The following is a 17,981-nucleotide window of genomic DNA, read 5'->3' on the forward strand; positions in this document are numbered from 1 at the left end:
GCGGCCCACAGTGACTGGGCCAAGGTTTGAAAAGATAATAAGAAATTCAGAACAATTTTGGAAAAATTATTAACATCAGTACCGACCGTGCCATATAGAACGATTGGCATTGATTAGGTCGCCAAGTTAGCGTTTTTCGTCCAGAAGGACCAAATTGGCACTATTTAAAGATTTAGGACTAAATTGATAAATCGTCAAAAGTTTTAAACTATTGGCCAAATTAAAAAGTTGAGGATTAAATTGGTATTGCAATAGATTTATGACTTTTTTAGTAATTTCCCCCCTTCGATCATTGAAAATTCAGAAATTCAATGCATCATTATATTTAGATTCTATATATATATACTCTTGTGGTGCTTCATTACACAACATATATGAGATCCACATGTATAGGTATCATCATCTACACATCCAAAGCAGCACAACTTGGGAAGGAATTTTCAATCGATGATTAAAATCGCAGATTATTGACTTGATTGCGAAACCTACTAAATAATTGACCTCAAATAAAATTATCTACTCATTAAGTGACCTTAAATAAACTTACTCAAATTCAACTAATTGAATGGGTAATGAAAGGAAATTACCTAAATATTTGTTCATTTTGCTATAAAGTATCCAAGATTTTAAAGATTTTTTTTTGTTTGTTCTACTATAACTCGCCTTTCTTTCTAGGACTTTTACTCTACCTCATTGCAAAGCGTGGGATTCAAACCCTACACTTGAAACTAAGGGCGCGAATGATAACTATTATGTTTCCCTACTTTTCTATTTTCTGTTCCTATAACAGGTTTAGAATAGAAATCCGTTTGACAATGCAACTTCATTTTTTTTATTTTTAGAAGAAATTTTTAGCCTAGAAATAGATTTGGTACAGAAATGAGAAGATTTTTTTTTTACTTTTCTCTTTTTAGAACAGAATCAGAAATAATAACTCTTCTTATCGCTCGCCCTTGCCACCCGTCGCCCCCTACTGCCGCTGTTGCCGGCCATCCGATGGTTGCCGGGAACAGGAATTTAAGAATAACCTATCAAATGAATTTTCTATTCCGGGTGAAACTATATTTAACATGGCAGCAAAGTAAAACTATTTCTCCCTTGAAAGTTGTCTAGGAAATAGAAATAGAAATATCTATTTTTGGCCAAATATTAGGCCAAGGAAGAGAATGGTTTTCATTCGCACCTGAAACATCTCCACCCCACCCAATTCTCTTACTACTGGCCCGCATGTCTAGTAGGTGAGGCTTCAAATGATTATCTAGCCTTTTCGTGGCAAAAGGATTAGACATCCCCCCATGTCACGGCTCCCGATCCATTGCATGACATGCTTCGCTCATGCATTCCACCCGCTAGCATAGACGTAGTGCTTTTCTTCATATTTTTAATCAAGTATCTCAACTTTCCAAACGAAACTCAATTTAGTACCTCTCTTAAAAAAATTGCCACATCAAATGTGTATTTGCTCGAGGACTCGCTTACTCAACAAAAATGATGACGTGGCTTGCTTATTCAGCAAAAATGTTAGCCAGAATTTGCAACTGATATTTAAATGGCTTATATAATGGGAAAATTTTAAAGAAGAGCATGGTGTGGCACCATTTTGTTTAAAGAGGGCCCAAAGTAAACCTTATTTCGAATACGTATCTGAAATTGACAAATTAGTATTAGGAAAAATTCCAAATAAGGGCCTGAAGTGCCCTCATTTTCTTAAATAAGGGTCCGAAGTGGTCTTTGTGTCAAATAATGGTCTAAAGTGACATGTGAGTCTCAAATAAGGGCCTAAAGTGGCCATGAGAGTCCCAAATAAGGACTTGACCTCGCTAGTCGCTCGCGTGTTGCCGACCGGCAAAATATTCAAGTCAATCAAGGGTATTTTTGTCAAAAAAACCATTTTAATTTTAAATTATTTTTATTTCTTTTTCGTTTTCTTTTTTCTTTTCCTTTTTCTGGTTTTCTCTTTATTCTTCGCCGGTGGCCAGCCGACCATTGGCAAAGCCCAAGAAGGGCTGCGCGAGGGCGACCCTCGCCTAGATTTGGTGAGGGTTGGCCTTGCCCAAGGCGAGAGTCGCCTCGCCCATGGCGAGCGAGGTCGTCCCTCGCCTGTTGCTGCCAAGGCGACCCTTGCCCAGATCCGACGAGGGCCAGCCTTGCCCATGGCTGGCGAGGGCGGCCTCGCCTAGGGCGAGAGTCGCCTCACATAGATGAGGGTCGCCCAGCCCTTCCCGGGCTTCACCGGTGGCTGGCCATTGGTAAAGAACAAAAAAAAAAAACCAGAAAAGAAAGAAAAAGAAAAAAAAAGGAAAAAAAATTCAAAAAAAGTAAAAAGACGAAAATACCCTTACCATCCAATAAGCGAGACCTTTATTTGAAACAAAATCCACTTCAGACCCTTATTTGAGAAAATTAGGGCACTCCAAACCTTTATTTGAGAAAATGACGACACTTTTGGCCCTTTTTTGGAATTTTCCCTTAGTATTATATAAGGGCCTAAGTGTTCGAATCCCGGGCGCCGCAGGGTGACTTAACCGGTGGCACGTGTGTGGTGGCTAGCACGTGTCGCCCCCAGGGTTTACTCCCCGGCTGTCGGCCGTGCGGGGGTTCCCTGGGTTACAAAAAAAAAAAATTTATATAAGGGCCTAAACTCAACGATCAGATGTTCATCGACTAACGATTTTCCGGTCATTGGAGCAAGGGCAACTTTGTCAAAAAAAAAAAAACCTCCAAATAAAAGATAGCCAAATACCTCAAGACAAAAATCCCCACGATTGAATGCAAAAGTTTATTTTCAAGTTGGGATAATGACACAAACAGTCCCTAAACTTTGACTCAATGTGCAATTTGATCCATAAACTTTTAATTTGTTCAATGTAGTCCCTGAACTTTAGCCTATTGTTCAATGTGGTCCTTAGACTTTTAATTTATTCAATGTAGTCCCCAAACTTTTGGTACATGTTCAATTTAGTCCATAAACTATATGAAAATGCACAATATAGTCCCAGAATTTAAATTAATAGACGGACTATATTGAATATTTTTATAAAGTACATGGACTATATTGAATATGTACAAAAAATTCAGGGACCACATTGAACAAATTGAAAATTCAAGGATCACATTGAACATTAGGTTAAAGTTCAGGGACTATATTGAACAAATTAAAAGTTCAAGTTCAGGGACTGATTATATCATTTTCCGTTCCAAGTTCTATGAGACCTGTGTGCAATTCCAACTTATCACCTTAATTGTGATCCTAGCTTTATGCAAAGCCTCCGCCTCTAATTCAAAAATTGTTTTGGTCGTGTCTATCATTTTGCCTCCGTGATCTAGCCACATCTTAGTATTATTGTGTTGGTAGACCTCATATAGGAGAGGGTGGCACTGGATGGAGTGGAGGACCTTATGGCCGCAAGGGAAGCTGAGTTTGCAGTGGAGCTTCCCGTCGTCGTCATCGTGGGGATTTTTGTCTTGAGCTATTTGGCTATTTTTTATGACAAAAGTACACCTGCTCTAGCGACCGATGAGGTCACACTCTTATTTGAGACTGATTTAGTCACTTCATATCTTTATTTGAAACAAAATTTACTCTAAACTCTCTTTTAAGAAAATGACACGATTTCATATCTTTATTTGAAATTTTTACTTAGGTAATGTGTCATTGTTGACACCTAAATTTTGTTAATCCAATTAGTCATTTATTACATATAAAAATTAGGGATCGACCCTGACCCCTAAACAAAAATATTAGTTAAATTGCAAATAGATATTAGGAGTATTTGCATTAGTAATTAGGCCCATATAATTGCATTTGCATTAGACCGGCGGAGAATGGACTCAAGTGAATGGTTTTGAGCTTAACTGGACTAAGTCCACAGTGGCTAAAATCATATGTGTCAAGTCAGGAAAATCTAATGAATATTTGAAACAATAAAGCTTGATATTATCAAGATTTTTGGTCACAAATAATGCAATTGGCGTGGATTCCTAGTATGTTCATACATGCTTAACTATTTGAAGGAACAAATATAAAGAAGAGCATTGCGTACGCGGCCACTGATTTGCATACGGAGAAGCCCATCCACGCTTGGAAGGAAAATTATGCATTGAGCCGTAAAATTGAGCAAAATTCAGTCAACATGGGGAGGGCAAGAAAATTGATCAGCATTGAATAAAGAGGAAAGAACTCATGCATGATCCTCTGGCCATGTTCACGCAATATTGGCAGTATAGCAAAAAGGAGAAGAAATAAAAATCAATCTCACTTGATTGAGAGGAAACCAAAGAGTATATTTCTTTTTCTTATCCCAAAATTTGATATCATGTCACTATAAAAGGGCGCACAATTGACATTTAAGGGGGGCTTCACATAGAATTCACGGCCACAAATTGAGAGAAAAGGCAAGAGTTTGAGAGAGAGGCAGCATGCCCCTTTTCCCCGTCGATACCTGCGGAACATCCTTATTGTCTGACAATTTTGTGCAGGTTTTCAACGACATTTGGATTCTTCACGCTTCAGCATTGCTTCAGAGTCACATAACGAGGCTGGTCTTCACCAGCAAATTCACAGTGACCACTATTATGACATCCACGATTTGGACCCTGAATTGACCAAGGAAAATTGCTAGGAAATTGTTATGCGGACCGACCCGACCAATTGGTTTGGTCGGAACGGGTATCTTAAGGATTGGTCATGGTTCGATCGAATGATCATCCATGGATAGGCCAAGGGATCAACAGTAAAATGACTCCCCAATTACGCAAGTCGATTAAGGTGATACAACCATGGATCGACCATTCAACCATAAAGATCGATAGTAGGACAATACCAGACGGCCATGGATTGATGTTGCACGAGCATGTGTTGGTCGCAGGTGATTTCGCTCGACCATGCACCTGTCGCGGGCGTCCATGGACCGATTCCGTCGGGTTCGATTCCACGCAGCTACATGACAACCAAGGGTCGACTATGGATCGTTGATGCTCGAACATGGACCGGTCACGAATTGACCATGAATCATTGTGTTGAGTCAGGTAGGCCATGAACAGACTAGGCTTTGTGCCGACTATGCAAGCTAGGCCTTATGCCCGGCCATGGACCAGTCATGTGCTCGTCAGTCAGGCCATGAGCTGGCCTTGTGCCCGGCCGTGTGCCAATCACCGTGCCTGACACTTGTGCTAGGCCATATGTCCGTCAGTTCTGGCCAATACTCGATCCAGTGCCAATCAGGCTTAGCCACAGGCTAAGCATTGTGCCCGTTTGTGTGTCAATGGATGTGTTCGGCCCATGTGCCGGCCCCTCGCTCGTGCATTCTGTCCTTGTGCTTGGCACCGCGCCTGTGTAGCTCGATACCGCACCCATGTAGCCAGCCTTACGTCCGTGTGACCCGGCTGCGTGCCTGGCCCTGCGCCTGTGCATTCCGGCCGTGTACCAAGCCCTACACCCGGTCAGGCCCGATCGAACAAGCCTTACGCTTTGTCAGTCCGGCTGGTTCGACCTCGCGCCATTCAGCCTGGTTTGTGGCTCGATTGTGTCCGGTCATACTCGGGCATATTCCACCCTGAACCTCAGTTCAAAATGAGATGGTCAATCGTGTATGGCACATAAAACTCCCAATTACCTTGGTTGCTTATTTAGTTAAACTTTAGTGAAGTTTAGTGTTCAAAGGAAGATGAGCCACTGGAATTAGTGAGAGGCACCAATTATTGAGTGTTCTTGAGAAAGGACACATGATTCTCGCCCAGGACCTTATGAACAAGTAGACAAGTTGACTTGGCTAGTCAATTGCATTATTGGCAACTTCTTTTGCGAGTTAGCCAATAATGGAACTTATTCCACAAGACACCAATAATAGAACTTGTCTTTCAAGGCATCAATAATAGAAGCCAACACCAATAATGGAGACCATGAACCAATAATTGAGGAGTCTTGAATGTGAAGACAAGGGGGATAGAGTGTCTCACGCCCAAGTGGAAGAAGCCAAGGACAAAGAGAGGCTATCATTGTGATCTTAATCATAAATGGCCTAATAGGGTATGATAACCCTACTTAACAACTTGGAAGCCAAATTAGGGAATGAATGGCCCAAGTTAAAGGCTTGAAGAGGAAGACTAATGATGGCAATGACTTTCAAGACCCCTTCATCATTAGCTTAAACTTTGGCCCTCTCTTCATAATGGGATTGGTAGGCCATACTATAAATAGAGAGTGTCCCCACTTGGTCCCCTTCTTCCCCATGCCAACCCCACCATTCGGCCAACCAATTCTCACGCCCCCACCACCATCTCTCTCTCACACCACTTTCTCTTCAGCGCCACTAAATCTTGCCTTTTGTTCGGTTGTTGTAAGTAGATTCCCTAATCTCAGGATAGGATGTTATAATGTGTTGTTGACTTGTGTCTTTACCTGAGCCATGATAGGGATTTGCATGTTGTTTGCTCATGTGCTTTGTTGTTTGCAATAGTCACGAGTCAAAGCACGACTCGGTCACGAAAGAAAGAACGTATGTCTTGTACGCACGCTATGGCGTTTGATCGAGACTTGCTTGGTAAAGGTTCGATATTGAGGCATATCAGATCCGAGCTAAGTATGGTTCGTTCAACGTTTGGCGCGTCGGATCAAGTCACGGACCCTGGATCATGGCTGACATATTAGTTGATTACGGTTTATTGTCCATGATTTACACTTACACACATGCCTTCGGGCACTTTTTTTGCATGGACTATTAAAGAAAGATAAGAAACCGGCTTGCTTGATGATTGTGATGCATGGACACACGAGGGACTAGAGCCGTCTACGACGGATTTTGAGACGTTACTCGATGGATTTCGGAAGAACCAATGGATTTCAGTTATTAATGAACGAATCCTGTGTGTTTATTCATGCATGCATCATTTGTATACCATGCTTAAGGTTCTCATGGCTATTGCATGTACCACGAGTAATACATAGGCAAGGTAAGAAGCATCTTTGCTATTGATCTGCCATCGATACCCGAGGCGGTAAGTTTGGATGCTTGTCCGACGACAATTGCTTCCTCCTAACTTAACATTAGTGGATTTACTTATTGAGTCCTTGACTCACTCCTCGCGGTTTTCCTCAGACTTGTAGGATGGCGACACCACCCGTTCGTTTTGGGACCCCGGTGGAAATGATAGTGGATGTGCTGGACGTCATAGACGCGGATGAGGGTCGAGCCTACCGCAAGGTTATCTCCCAAATTAAGGTGGACGAGGATTTAGACAACCCCGTTCGCCACACGTATGAGGCCCGGTACATGTGGACGGAGGGCGGTCAATTTGGCCCTCTTCGCGGGTTCAATGGGCCGTTTGGGAGAGCCAATGGACCTGCACCTGAGAACGCAGCGAATGGAGCCTAGGCGGCCGACCTGGCTTGGGAGGAGTTGGACTTGTTTTGGGAGAACTTTTTTTGGTGGATGCTCACGGTAGCGGAGATAGGAGTAACCCGACCGTACATGTTATAGCGGATATGCGTACAAGTATCGGCCCGTAGGAAGAAAGGGACATGTAAATATTGTTAGCTTGTAAAATATAAGCTATCATGTAAATACAAACTTGTTCATAGTGTGTTTTGCCAACCCCGTCGTTTGTTTGATGTTGTTGTGATTGTCCCAAGTATATGCTTCTGCTTACTCGTAAAGAAAGTTAATAATGAACAGAACGTCGCAAAAATAACTCCCGCGGATCACGATTCTGAGACGGGGCTTGACAACTATCAATGTTCCTCTTTCCCTTCAACCGAGCCCACGAGACGAGTTGACGTGGACAAGCCCCTCCGACCGAGCTACTGCGCTTGATCCGAGAAGTCTTTGCTAAGCAGCAGCCACACCAACGACCAGCCATGAAGCCCTTGCAACGTCCTCATGCAGGCCGAACCTCCCTAGTCTACATCACAAGGCCCAAACGACGGACCCCGTTGTTATTACGTCTACATCGTCGAGAAGTCACCGGGCGTTGTCCTCGGCCTCTCCTAGAGTCCCTTGCTACCATTGTAGCTATCGCATCTCACCGTCGTCGTCGTAAGTGTCTCTGCTTTGCAAATTGATCCATGACCATACCGTGATCATCCGCCCGTTGGTTTGAATTTGGAAGCAATATCCACGAAATAGGTAACAATCCCTATCTAATTAGATTTAAATATTTCATAAATTGTTATCCAACTTGATATTCTTTGAGATGTTAGACATTATCCAACTAGAGTTTTACAGTTGAAAATCACTATAATTATTAATTTGATCCGCAAGACTTCGGATCATTTTTTTTAATTATTTTGATCTTTCGTGAGTATTGGTGATGTTTAAGATTATGACGATTGTTAATTTAATCCGTGAGACGATGGATTATTTTTTCAATTACCATAATCTTTGATTGAAATCTCGTTGAATATCTTGGTGGATATCTTGGGCGATTCGATATTATCTCTTCCTATTTTGCGGATTGAAATTGATTTGTTTCCCATTTAAAAAAAAGTTCAACTTATATATGTTAGATTCCTTTTCTTAGAAAGTATCGCATGTTTAAGTTAGATTATTCATTTATTCCGAATTTAATAAATAAAAAATACAAAAATATATCACATGCATCTCATATAGTTTGCATGTTAGGAAATCGCATGTCATATAGATTAGGCTTTATTTCAAAATAAAAGAAAATCCCAAAAATGCTTTGATTGCTTTTGTGTGTTTCATTTCTTTGTTTTCTTGCAATTCATTTGATTTATTTATTGATTGTTATTTTTTTTAAGTGGTTGCGTATCCGCATGATCACTCCTCGCATGTTAGTGGATAGGTTTAAAATCAATCCAAACTGTCTGCAATATATATATATTGAATAAAAGAGAAAAGGTACTAAAAGGGCGTTAGAGTAATCTAGCATAAACAAGTCCCCGAACTCTTAATATCTTGTTTGTAGGAGTAAAGTAAATATTCCAATACTTTATTTGAATTTCTAATCTACCCACCAAAAATAGATTAGTTGCGACTCCTAAATAAAAATGATTTGCATGTTAAGAATTTGAACCAAGTCGTGAATTAATATGGGCTTGAGAGAGCCCGAGCCAGGTTCAAGCTTAGTAATTCATTAGCCGAACCCTTAGGTGGTACACTCGAGGGTAGGTCGTGACAGTCATTTCGTTTTCTTTTTTTCATATGCTTTATCTTCCTCGTACGCTTGCCAGATCCATCTCCATCATTGTCATCGTCGTCGTTCATCATCGTCGTCTGTCACCGTTTGTAGCAGCCACAACCAACGCATGTATCTCTCGAGCAAACCTCCTATAGAGGTTGTGCTGCGAGTTGAGGTCACGCGACCTTCAAGATATGGAGGGTGCGTCTCAGATCTGAGGTCGAGCAGAGAGAAAACTGTGGTGATTGGCGGCTACTGGCCTAAGACGGTGGTGGTAGTTGATGGCGATAGTGGGCGGTGGTGGTTCGGTGGTTGGCAGTGGCTGAAATGAGTGGTGGTGGGCTGAAGAGAGGAGAAAAAGGAAAAGGAAAAGAGGAAAGGAAATGAAAAGAAAAGGTCAGGAAAAATAAATGGTGGGACTATTTTCACCCCCAGCATGTCTAATCCACTCCATTTTCACTGTATAAATAATGATGATTTTCATACTTGCATAGTTTCCTTCAATTTTCTGATATTCCTCTTATAGAAAACAACGTGGTCAGAAAGAATTGAAATTCTTTGGTATTTCGATAAAAGGGTGAGGCGAAAGAAAAAGAGAGAAAGGAAACTTGGGATTCAATTACCTTTTAACATGTATTGTTATTAATACGTGAAAATGTGTATCATCGTTACCTACGGTAAATTTGTGTAGTTTTTAATGACCCTTGCCATGTTGACGCGTTGATGTTGCTGTCCCTCGGCAACTAAATCATTTCCAAACCCAATGCACAGTTGTTCATCGCAAGGTGTCGACATCAAATTCATTTGCAACTTGCCATAAAATATGACATATGGTTTCAACTTTTGAACTTTGTGGCCAAAGACAACATTACCATTCACGTGCTCTAGAGTATGTGAAAACCCCAGATCAAAAATTAAAAAGAGTGCTATCATCATTCATCACCGCGAGGCGGAGCGCTACTTGCGATTGGTCGAAACTCAACCCACCACAAATTTTTAGTGGTGAATGTTTCACCATCAAGATTGCCAAAACGACAAAGTCCTGCCATCGCTCATTCTGTCGTGAATTGGAGTTCCCATTTGGTAATAAACAAAAGGAAAATCCATCTCATTCAAGTCAATCTAAACTATATATATGTCAAATTTAGTCCCTATCGAAATGAGTCAAAATGACCATGCCTCAAAACCAGAGTGGCTGTTGGCCTAAAGACAGCCATAACCTCTCCAAACCCACTTGCCATTAATCTCCATTCTTGTCCCTTTACTTCGCATAAAATAAGCCATCGATGATGGTGATGGATAAGCGAAGCGATGATGCTCTTCCATGGTTCCATGCAAAACCATGGCCCAGCCAAAGCTTTTTGTTTAACTACGCGTGTCCTGATCTTCCATTTTGAGCAAATCTTGTGGTTGGGATCCTCCAACCAATTTGATTCTCAGGCTCTTCCTAATCATTGTCAAATAATGTTTAACTTAATCATACATCAATCTTGGCCTGCATGGAGGTTAGCACGCAAAGGCCCTAATAAGGTGAGAACATAGGAATCATCCTCTTTGCCCATTTCTGACCACAATCGTTAAACCAAAACAAAACCCTAATTTTCAAATCCAATGAAAGCGATGGATGACTTAGACATCTTCCATTACGCAAAAATACATGCATAATAAAGACACATAGGTTTCACTGTACACTCGTCACCAAACCAAAAGACAGGAAAATTAAAGAAGCTTCTCATGGGGCTATAGCTTTCAGATTTCCTTTTTAAGGTAAAATAAAAAAGGTCGCCATTATCACCATACATTCTTTAGTATATTGCTATAATTGCAGCGATGATGACCTCAAATTTGGAAGCTGGACCGGCCTTTACATAGCAATCCGTTGTCCTTGGATGAGACCTCGAATTGGGTCGCAAGCTGATCGAATCGTTCAGATAGAAATAAGCTCCGAAGGCCTCTCAATGTCCGCGAAACCCCGACCTCCACGGTGAATATCGCCTTCACCGGCCTATGATCAGACAGCCTCGATTCGCCCCGCGTGTACAGATGTTGCTTCAATCCTTTCCCGCACCAAATTATCCTATCACACCTGCATAAGAAAAGGAAACAGATTAACTACATGAAAGAGAATAAATAAACCTTGTTATGCTTATTCTTTTCGAGCTCTCGACGATGGCAGTTCGAGAAAATAAATTTACCATGCCGGGGAACGCCTTTTTTCTCCCTTTTTTTCTTGAAAGCATCCGTAATACAAGTCGGAGTTCGGTATATATTTGTATGTGGGGGCGAATTTGATCGTCCCTTCGTGCCAACCTTGTAATACATGCCCCTTCATCAGCTTCATCCTCAGCTTCAGTTTTACAACCAAAAACAAGAACAGATGACTTTCAGAATCAACCAATATTGAATATACAAAGATCAATATCATTCCTTATATGTGTGGCATTAATAACGTAATTCCATACGTAGTTAAGGTTAGTAATGAAAGATAATCTCCAATTACTGTAAACAGAACGATATTCTATCATGAGACTACTTCGAGAGCTAACTCTTTCGCATCATTCGATCTGATAAGATCTCGAAAATTCTGGGACTGTGGGCTAGCTACCTGGTCTTTGTCTAGCAATGCATTCCATTCTTTTCTATCCACCAGTTCTCGAGTGGTCGCTTCTGGCAAGGAAATCCGATAATTCAAGTCCCCGAGCAGAATAACCCGACTGCGTTCACATGCCAGACACAATCAGCTGAGACCACACAGATATTTCGAAGCTGAATATATTGTTTACAAACCGCTAATCAGGGTCTCGCAATCATTACGAATTGATTAGTAAGTCAACTTGTTTAAACTATAGGATAATACAGCAAGTAGACAGGCTTACCACTATACGTCTCATCCTTTTCAGGCGGTTTATCTAACTACTTAACTTAATTGGCTGGAGAAGCAATAAAATGGTTCCTCAACAACCACTAAAATCACGTAAACCGGTTTAAGCGACAAAACAAGAAGAATAACACTAATTAATCTTCTTTGGCTGCCCAACGTCCATGACGACAAATGCACAGTTGTGAACATGCAATAATGATTATTTATCACATATTATATGTGCATAGTCACGTCTTATCCTCATGGCTTCAAGCGAAGAAACAATTTTAATAGGAGCAAATGAATAAATAAACATAATTGAATTGGTTAGAAGGTTTGAAACAAGCAAACAAAACATAAAATTTTAGCTTCACCTACTCGTGGTCCAGAATTTTTCTAGGTAAATTAAGCAATGGGCCCCTAGGAAATGTTGTCCGAGATAAAATCTCTGCCACATTGGACGTCCGACACTTATCGTCTCCTACTCTGCCCCCGGAGGCGAGATGAGTGCACACAAAGCAGAAGCTTGTCTCGTGCAACTGAAACCTCACTGAAACCGACCCCTGCAAATCAATCCAAAATTGAGAAGAAATAAGATGATGAAGAAAATATAAACGAAAGTATATATTCTCATATCGTGTGGCTCAGCGTAGAGTATATTAGTACTATACGGATACCCTCAGATAGCTCCTTTTTCAAATTTTAGGTAGGACCTTCTGAGATGTGCATATATATACACATTATTTGTTATGAGGATCTTTGCATTAAGAACTTTTTTTCCTATCTAAATCTTGGCAACTTTACAAGTAACATCTCATGTATGAGAAACCAAGATAGATGCATAGATTATTTTTATATGATACAACTAGTAAAATCAATCGTTTTACAAGATGAAGATCCACAACCCTTTTGCAGTGTCTCCATTGGTGTGACAACGACTCTCAGCTGTTGATGTATTCAGTTATAAATGTCACAATTATCCTTATCCACGTAAGTTGATGGTTTCAGTGAACGAGACAACGAACTGAGACGTGAACGGCCATAGAGGATCTCATCCCCGTTCTACATGCTACGGACAATCTACAAAACCGAGTATTTATCATACCTTGTTGCCTAGGCAGCCCATAACGCCGCAACCGACGCATGAAACACTAGGATGGCTAATGTAGGGACGAAGATCGCTGCAAACCCACACCGAGATAAATAACCCAACCATCTGCTTGCTGATAACACAACGAAACTCTCGCCCATGCATCCTCTTCCTCTCATAGTCAGATCCATGGTGGCAATCACGGTTTCCGTTCAAGGTCTCTCTGATGAGCGAATTCCATTTCATGCAAACGTTCGCGTTCTCGGACCCCAGAACATTGGATGGCTTCAACGGCACAATCTCTTGAAACCTGAATGAAACAAGGGAAGGGAGATACTCTTCATGCGAGGAGTTGATCTTTACCGATCACAGTAAAAAAAAAATGGAGGACAATACTAGGCCCCACAAGTGGAGCATATATTAGCGTATATTTTCTGCAGTTTGGTTGGTTCATCTACAGTATCTATAGCGCATGCTGATGCAGCATATGACTCATTCCACGTCAGTCTCTTTTGAAGTAATCCAATTGCGAAAACGGCTGATCCATGCAAGAATCACTTTATCTCATCCAATTTCTCATATTGACTTTTCTCTGCAAATAGGTGTCATTTTCCATTTTGTTTTGTTACTTACCCTAAAACGTAGATATCGTAGGAGTCGTTGCACGTATCTAAGAAGTCCTCCATCGCCATATCTTCGTCCAGTGCAACCCCGCCAACATTCCAAGTACTAACAAAAACTCTGAACTCCACAAGAGAGGAAGAAACAACCAAAGGAGTTAGAATTATGATTGTCTTACGTTGACCATCCAACTATCTTCTAAAACCATGTTAAACTTGACTGCAACCCTTCTTATAGGCTTCAGCTGTTAAAGAATTGATGGTACACACATGAACTGTTATGCCGCAACAACCTTAAATCTATAATCACCATGCGACGAATAAGGACAAGGGAAACTAAAAATTAGATAGGAGGGGGGGTTTTGAAATGATTACTTGTACTTGAGGGTGTCCCTGTGGTGATTCAAAATGCTCTGGCCGCTCAAGGAGGGCTCTTCCAATATGGAGAAGTCGAGGAGAGACTCTTCGACGTTGGTGGGGTAATCGGCGGCGAAGTTATTGCTTCCCAACCCCTTCCTCAGGATCTTGTTAGCTACCAATGTGGTCCACATGATGATGATGATCTGATCAAAACAGCAAGGTCCTGTGCATTAGTACGTTAATAAAATGCAAAAGGCATGGATATTATCACAAGCCACTGTGGCTAAGTAACATGCAGAGAAGATTGGATTTACTCTTGCTATTCCGGGACTTTGGCATACGAGAGAGAGAGAGAGAGAGAGAGAGAGAGAGAGAGAGAGAGAGAGAGAGAGAGAGAGAGAGAGAGCGAGAGAGAGGTTGCAGTCTTGAAGGGTAGAGAAGACTGAGGAGGATTCATCGAATAAGGAAGCCAACCCAGATAAAAAGAAATGGAGAGAGAGAGAGCGAGAGAGACAGAGAGAGAGTTATCTTTTTTTTTTTTTGGTTTTTTGAGTTATTTTAATAATTCTGGGCACGTATGCTTAGTTCTTGATATCCAACGTATATTTTCTTCCAATCTGATTGGTTAGGGTTATTAACATAACCATTGTCCACATTTATTTTTAAGTTCAATTTGAACGCGAGCAGGGTCCATACTTGGAACCCACCAGGCGGCTTGATTGGAAGAAGTTTCATTCAATCAGGATCAGAGACAAGAAAAATATATTTTTCTCTAATTATTTGGACGTTGGTTTTCTATTGATTCAGTTATCACATATATATATATATATATATATATATATATATATATATATATAGTTTCGATTTTCAAATCTACATGAAAACATATATGATCACGATTCAAGATAATCACAATGTGGCACATGCCCGAATGGCTTATTCATACATTATAAGAAGAATTTTCTTCCAATCAATCTTCTCATCATTAAATTACAAACATGCACGTCGCCTAAATGGATTAGTAATTAAGTTTCCGCACAAGTGATATTCATATCGGTGACCCATCAATTAAAATTATGGGTGGAGTTAATTTTGTCCAATCTCAAGAATGAGGGAAAACACGATCATAAGGAAAATAATTTTTATATTTTTTTTAGCCAAATGGGAGTCAACTATTTTTTTCTTTTGTCCTTGTGTTGAAAAGCTTATTAGTTGATTTGAAGGATATCTTAATATCTTATGTACCGCAGACTTTAATAGCACAAGTGGACGAGTCTTAGAAAATGGACTTTTTAGTATGATAATCTGCGGTATCGTTGGATGATGTGGCACAAGTAATAATTGCCTTTTTTTCTAATTTTGAAATAATGTTAAGTATAATAATTTCAGTACGAACGAATTGATATAATAAAGTTAAGTGACAGAATTTAATGGATGCTAAATTTGATAAACTTGTTTCACAGTCCAATTAGTTACAATCTGTCATGTCATTTGCCGTATATTTAGTAAACTAATTGCAATGCACCGAAAAATATTTTTCTTTTTGTTTGAGGAGTAGAGCGTTTACCTTTCTCACTTGCTCAGTAACGTTTGACATTGATTTCTATGTACACCGTTTGTATGAATATCAGGGAAAAATGACACATGATTTTTGAACTTTGACCCGATGTGCAATGTGGTCATTAAATTATGGCTCAATATGCAATATAGTCTTTAAACTTTTAATTTGTTCAATATGGTCCTTGAACTTTCAGTACTTGTTCAAGCTAGTCTTTGAACTATGTGAAAATATATAATATTGCCCCTGAACTTACATTAATGAAAGGATAACGTTTGATATTTTTGTAGAGTTTAGGGACTAGATTGAATATTTATCAAAAGTTCAATGATTATATTGAACAAATTAAAAGTACAGGGACCACATTGAATAAATTAAAAATTTCTTGACCACATTGCCCATTGGGCCAAAGTTTAAGGACTATTTATATCATAATTCTGAATACCATATGTTTACCCTCGCGTTGCGCTGGATGTTAGAAGATTAAGAAGAAAAGGAAAGGAAAGTAAAAAAAAAGAGAGAGAAAAACTTTTTGAAATTTTTTTAAGAAATTTGCAAAAATTGTCAACATTAGAGTTGACCGTGTCACGTGCGACGGTCAAAGTCACGTCAATGATTTCTAGTCAAAATTGGCCAGAAGGACTACCGTGGCAAATTGTTAAAACGTTTAGGAATAAATTAGCACAATTGAGAGGTTCTGGACTAAATTTGTTGTCGTACAATAGGTCTAGAACTTTTTGGACAATTTTTCCTAATTTTCAGCTAGCTTGCTTTTGTTATAGTAAATTTGATGTCATTAAAATGTTTATAAATTGGAAACTTTCATTGTAACTTGGAATTGTTAGAGTTCTATAGTGATTGAATTTTGTTCAAAGAATTTAATGGGACACCAAAGGCTACAACTCATGAGTTCATATCGGCATATACTTAAATTATAGATATGGGCGATAATTTTTGAAACTTTTTTTGTCAAAAGAAAATTGTATTCATTACTCAAAAAGATGCATGAGAAGAACATAGATTTTTTTACCAAAAAACAATACATAGACTTTCATAGCAAAGCAAATCGAAGCAGAGTAAAGCTCAGAATACTACAAAATAAAGCCAAATCCAAAAAACAAGTAGGATCAACAAGGTTCTAGCAGGGTTAAGTACACATTCGTTCCATAAGAACAGATCTATCAAGCAAAATAGTCGGCATCACTGGATCTCGTACCATTATCAGTGATGAGCAAATGCCGGATATTCCTTCTCTAGGGTTGTATGTTAAGACCCTACGGAAGGGAGTCCCTCATCGCTTGCGAGAAGCCAAGCCCCTCTATTTAAAAGCCTTCGGGGATGCCCTCACTTCACAAAAGCTCTTTTGGGGATGATAACCTTAGTTGGCTAGTTGACGGTCTCCCTAGGTTTGGCTTCATTTATACCATTGTCATACGGAGATAACCAAAACAGATTAAGCAAACACAAATCTAACTTTTTGGAAAAGCAAATCTTAGTAGTTGAGTGAAACGCCAGAGCCTCTGTGATTACCATTGAAACTGAAGGCAAAAGACCTATACACAAACAAAGCATAGGAGTATTGAATCCCCGAAAACATTATTAAACTCCCATATTTAAGTTGGAAGAGGATAGCCCCAAGATCTAAAACTAAATCGGAAGAATTTAAACTCTCAGATTTAGAACTAACCAGAAGAACAGAGCTCCTAGATCTAGATTGGGAGAGTAGAAAAAAAAAAAGAACAAGAAAACTCAAACAAAATCAACAAGAGAGGAAAGGGAGGGTGAGACTAGCTCAAACCCTCTCCCATACTTGAAGGTTGAAGAAGATGATGGAGAGAGAAGAGAGAGGGAGAGAAAGACTTTTGGGTTGCTAAGCTACATTGTGAAAGTTGAGTGAAGTCAATTCGCCAGCTGACCATAATGCCGCTTTGCTTCTCTCTATGTATAAAATGTAAGTTTGACTCCCACATAATTTAAGTTTTGATAAAAATGATTTGTCTAATGAAAAATACATAATAGAGCTTTTTTTTAGCATTAGAGATTAATTTTATTGAGGGTGACAATCTGCTTTATCTACATATATTGAGTAATTCTAGAATACACAGGTTGATAATCTACTTAATGGTGGTGGCTTCTTAACGAGCACCTTTTTCATATTTACTCTTAATTGGAAGATTTTAAGTGCTCACTATCTTACTAACCATCAACTCAATGATAAATAATAATAAAAAAGTATAGGTGTAATAATCATCATATTTTTAGAAGAATTTCATATGAATCTGTTAGAGTTATCTCATCAGATTTCACATACGTAAAATCCTCTAAAACTCACGTGCAATACTCCAACTTGCTTGA

General features: G+C 39.7%; 1 protein-coding gene across 1 annotated transcript; it reads right to left on the reverse strand.

Moving 5' to 3' along the window:
• Positions 1-10,977: 10,977 nt before the first annotated feature.
• LOC115670609 (type IV inositol polyphosphate 5-phosphatase 9) lies at positions 10,978-14,259 on the reverse strand. Its single transcript, XM_030591912.1, has 7 exons — positions 14,084-14,259; positions 13,722-13,829; positions 13,104-13,398; positions 12,377-12,561; positions 11,744-11,852; positions 11,334-11,485; positions 10,978-11,224 (listed from the first exon to the last, which is right to left on the reverse strand). Exons 1-7 carry the CDS (start codon positions 14,257-14,259, stop codon positions 10,978-10,980), a joined length of 1,272 nt encoding a protein of 423 aa, XP_030447772.1.
• Between the last annotated feature and the right edge of the window lie 3,722 nt (positions 14,260-17,981).

The sequence above is a fragment of the Syzygium oleosum genome, unplaced genomic scaffold (genome assembly GCF_021117445.2).
Source record: "Syzygium oleosum isolate NSW1041296 unplaced genomic scaffold, Sole_v2.1 Sole_v2.03, whole genome shotgun sequence".
Lineage (NCBI taxonomy): Eukaryota > Viridiplantae > Streptophyta > Magnoliopsida > Myrtales > Myrtaceae > Syzygium > Syzygium oleosum.

Coding starts and splice junctions, on each gene's coding strand:
- LOC115670609 (XM_030591912.1), bottom strand. CDS start 14,259: ATGTGGACCACATTGGTAGCTAACAAGATCCTGAGGAAGGGGTTGGGA. Junction 13,399..13,721: donor TACGATATCTACGTTTTAGG/GTAAGTAACAAA, acceptor TGTTTCATTCAG/GTTTCAAGAGATTGTGCCGT. Junction 11,853..12,376: donor AGAAAAATTCTGGACCACGA/GTAGGTGAAGCT, acceptor ATGTGAACGCAG/TCGGGTTATTCTGCTCGGGG.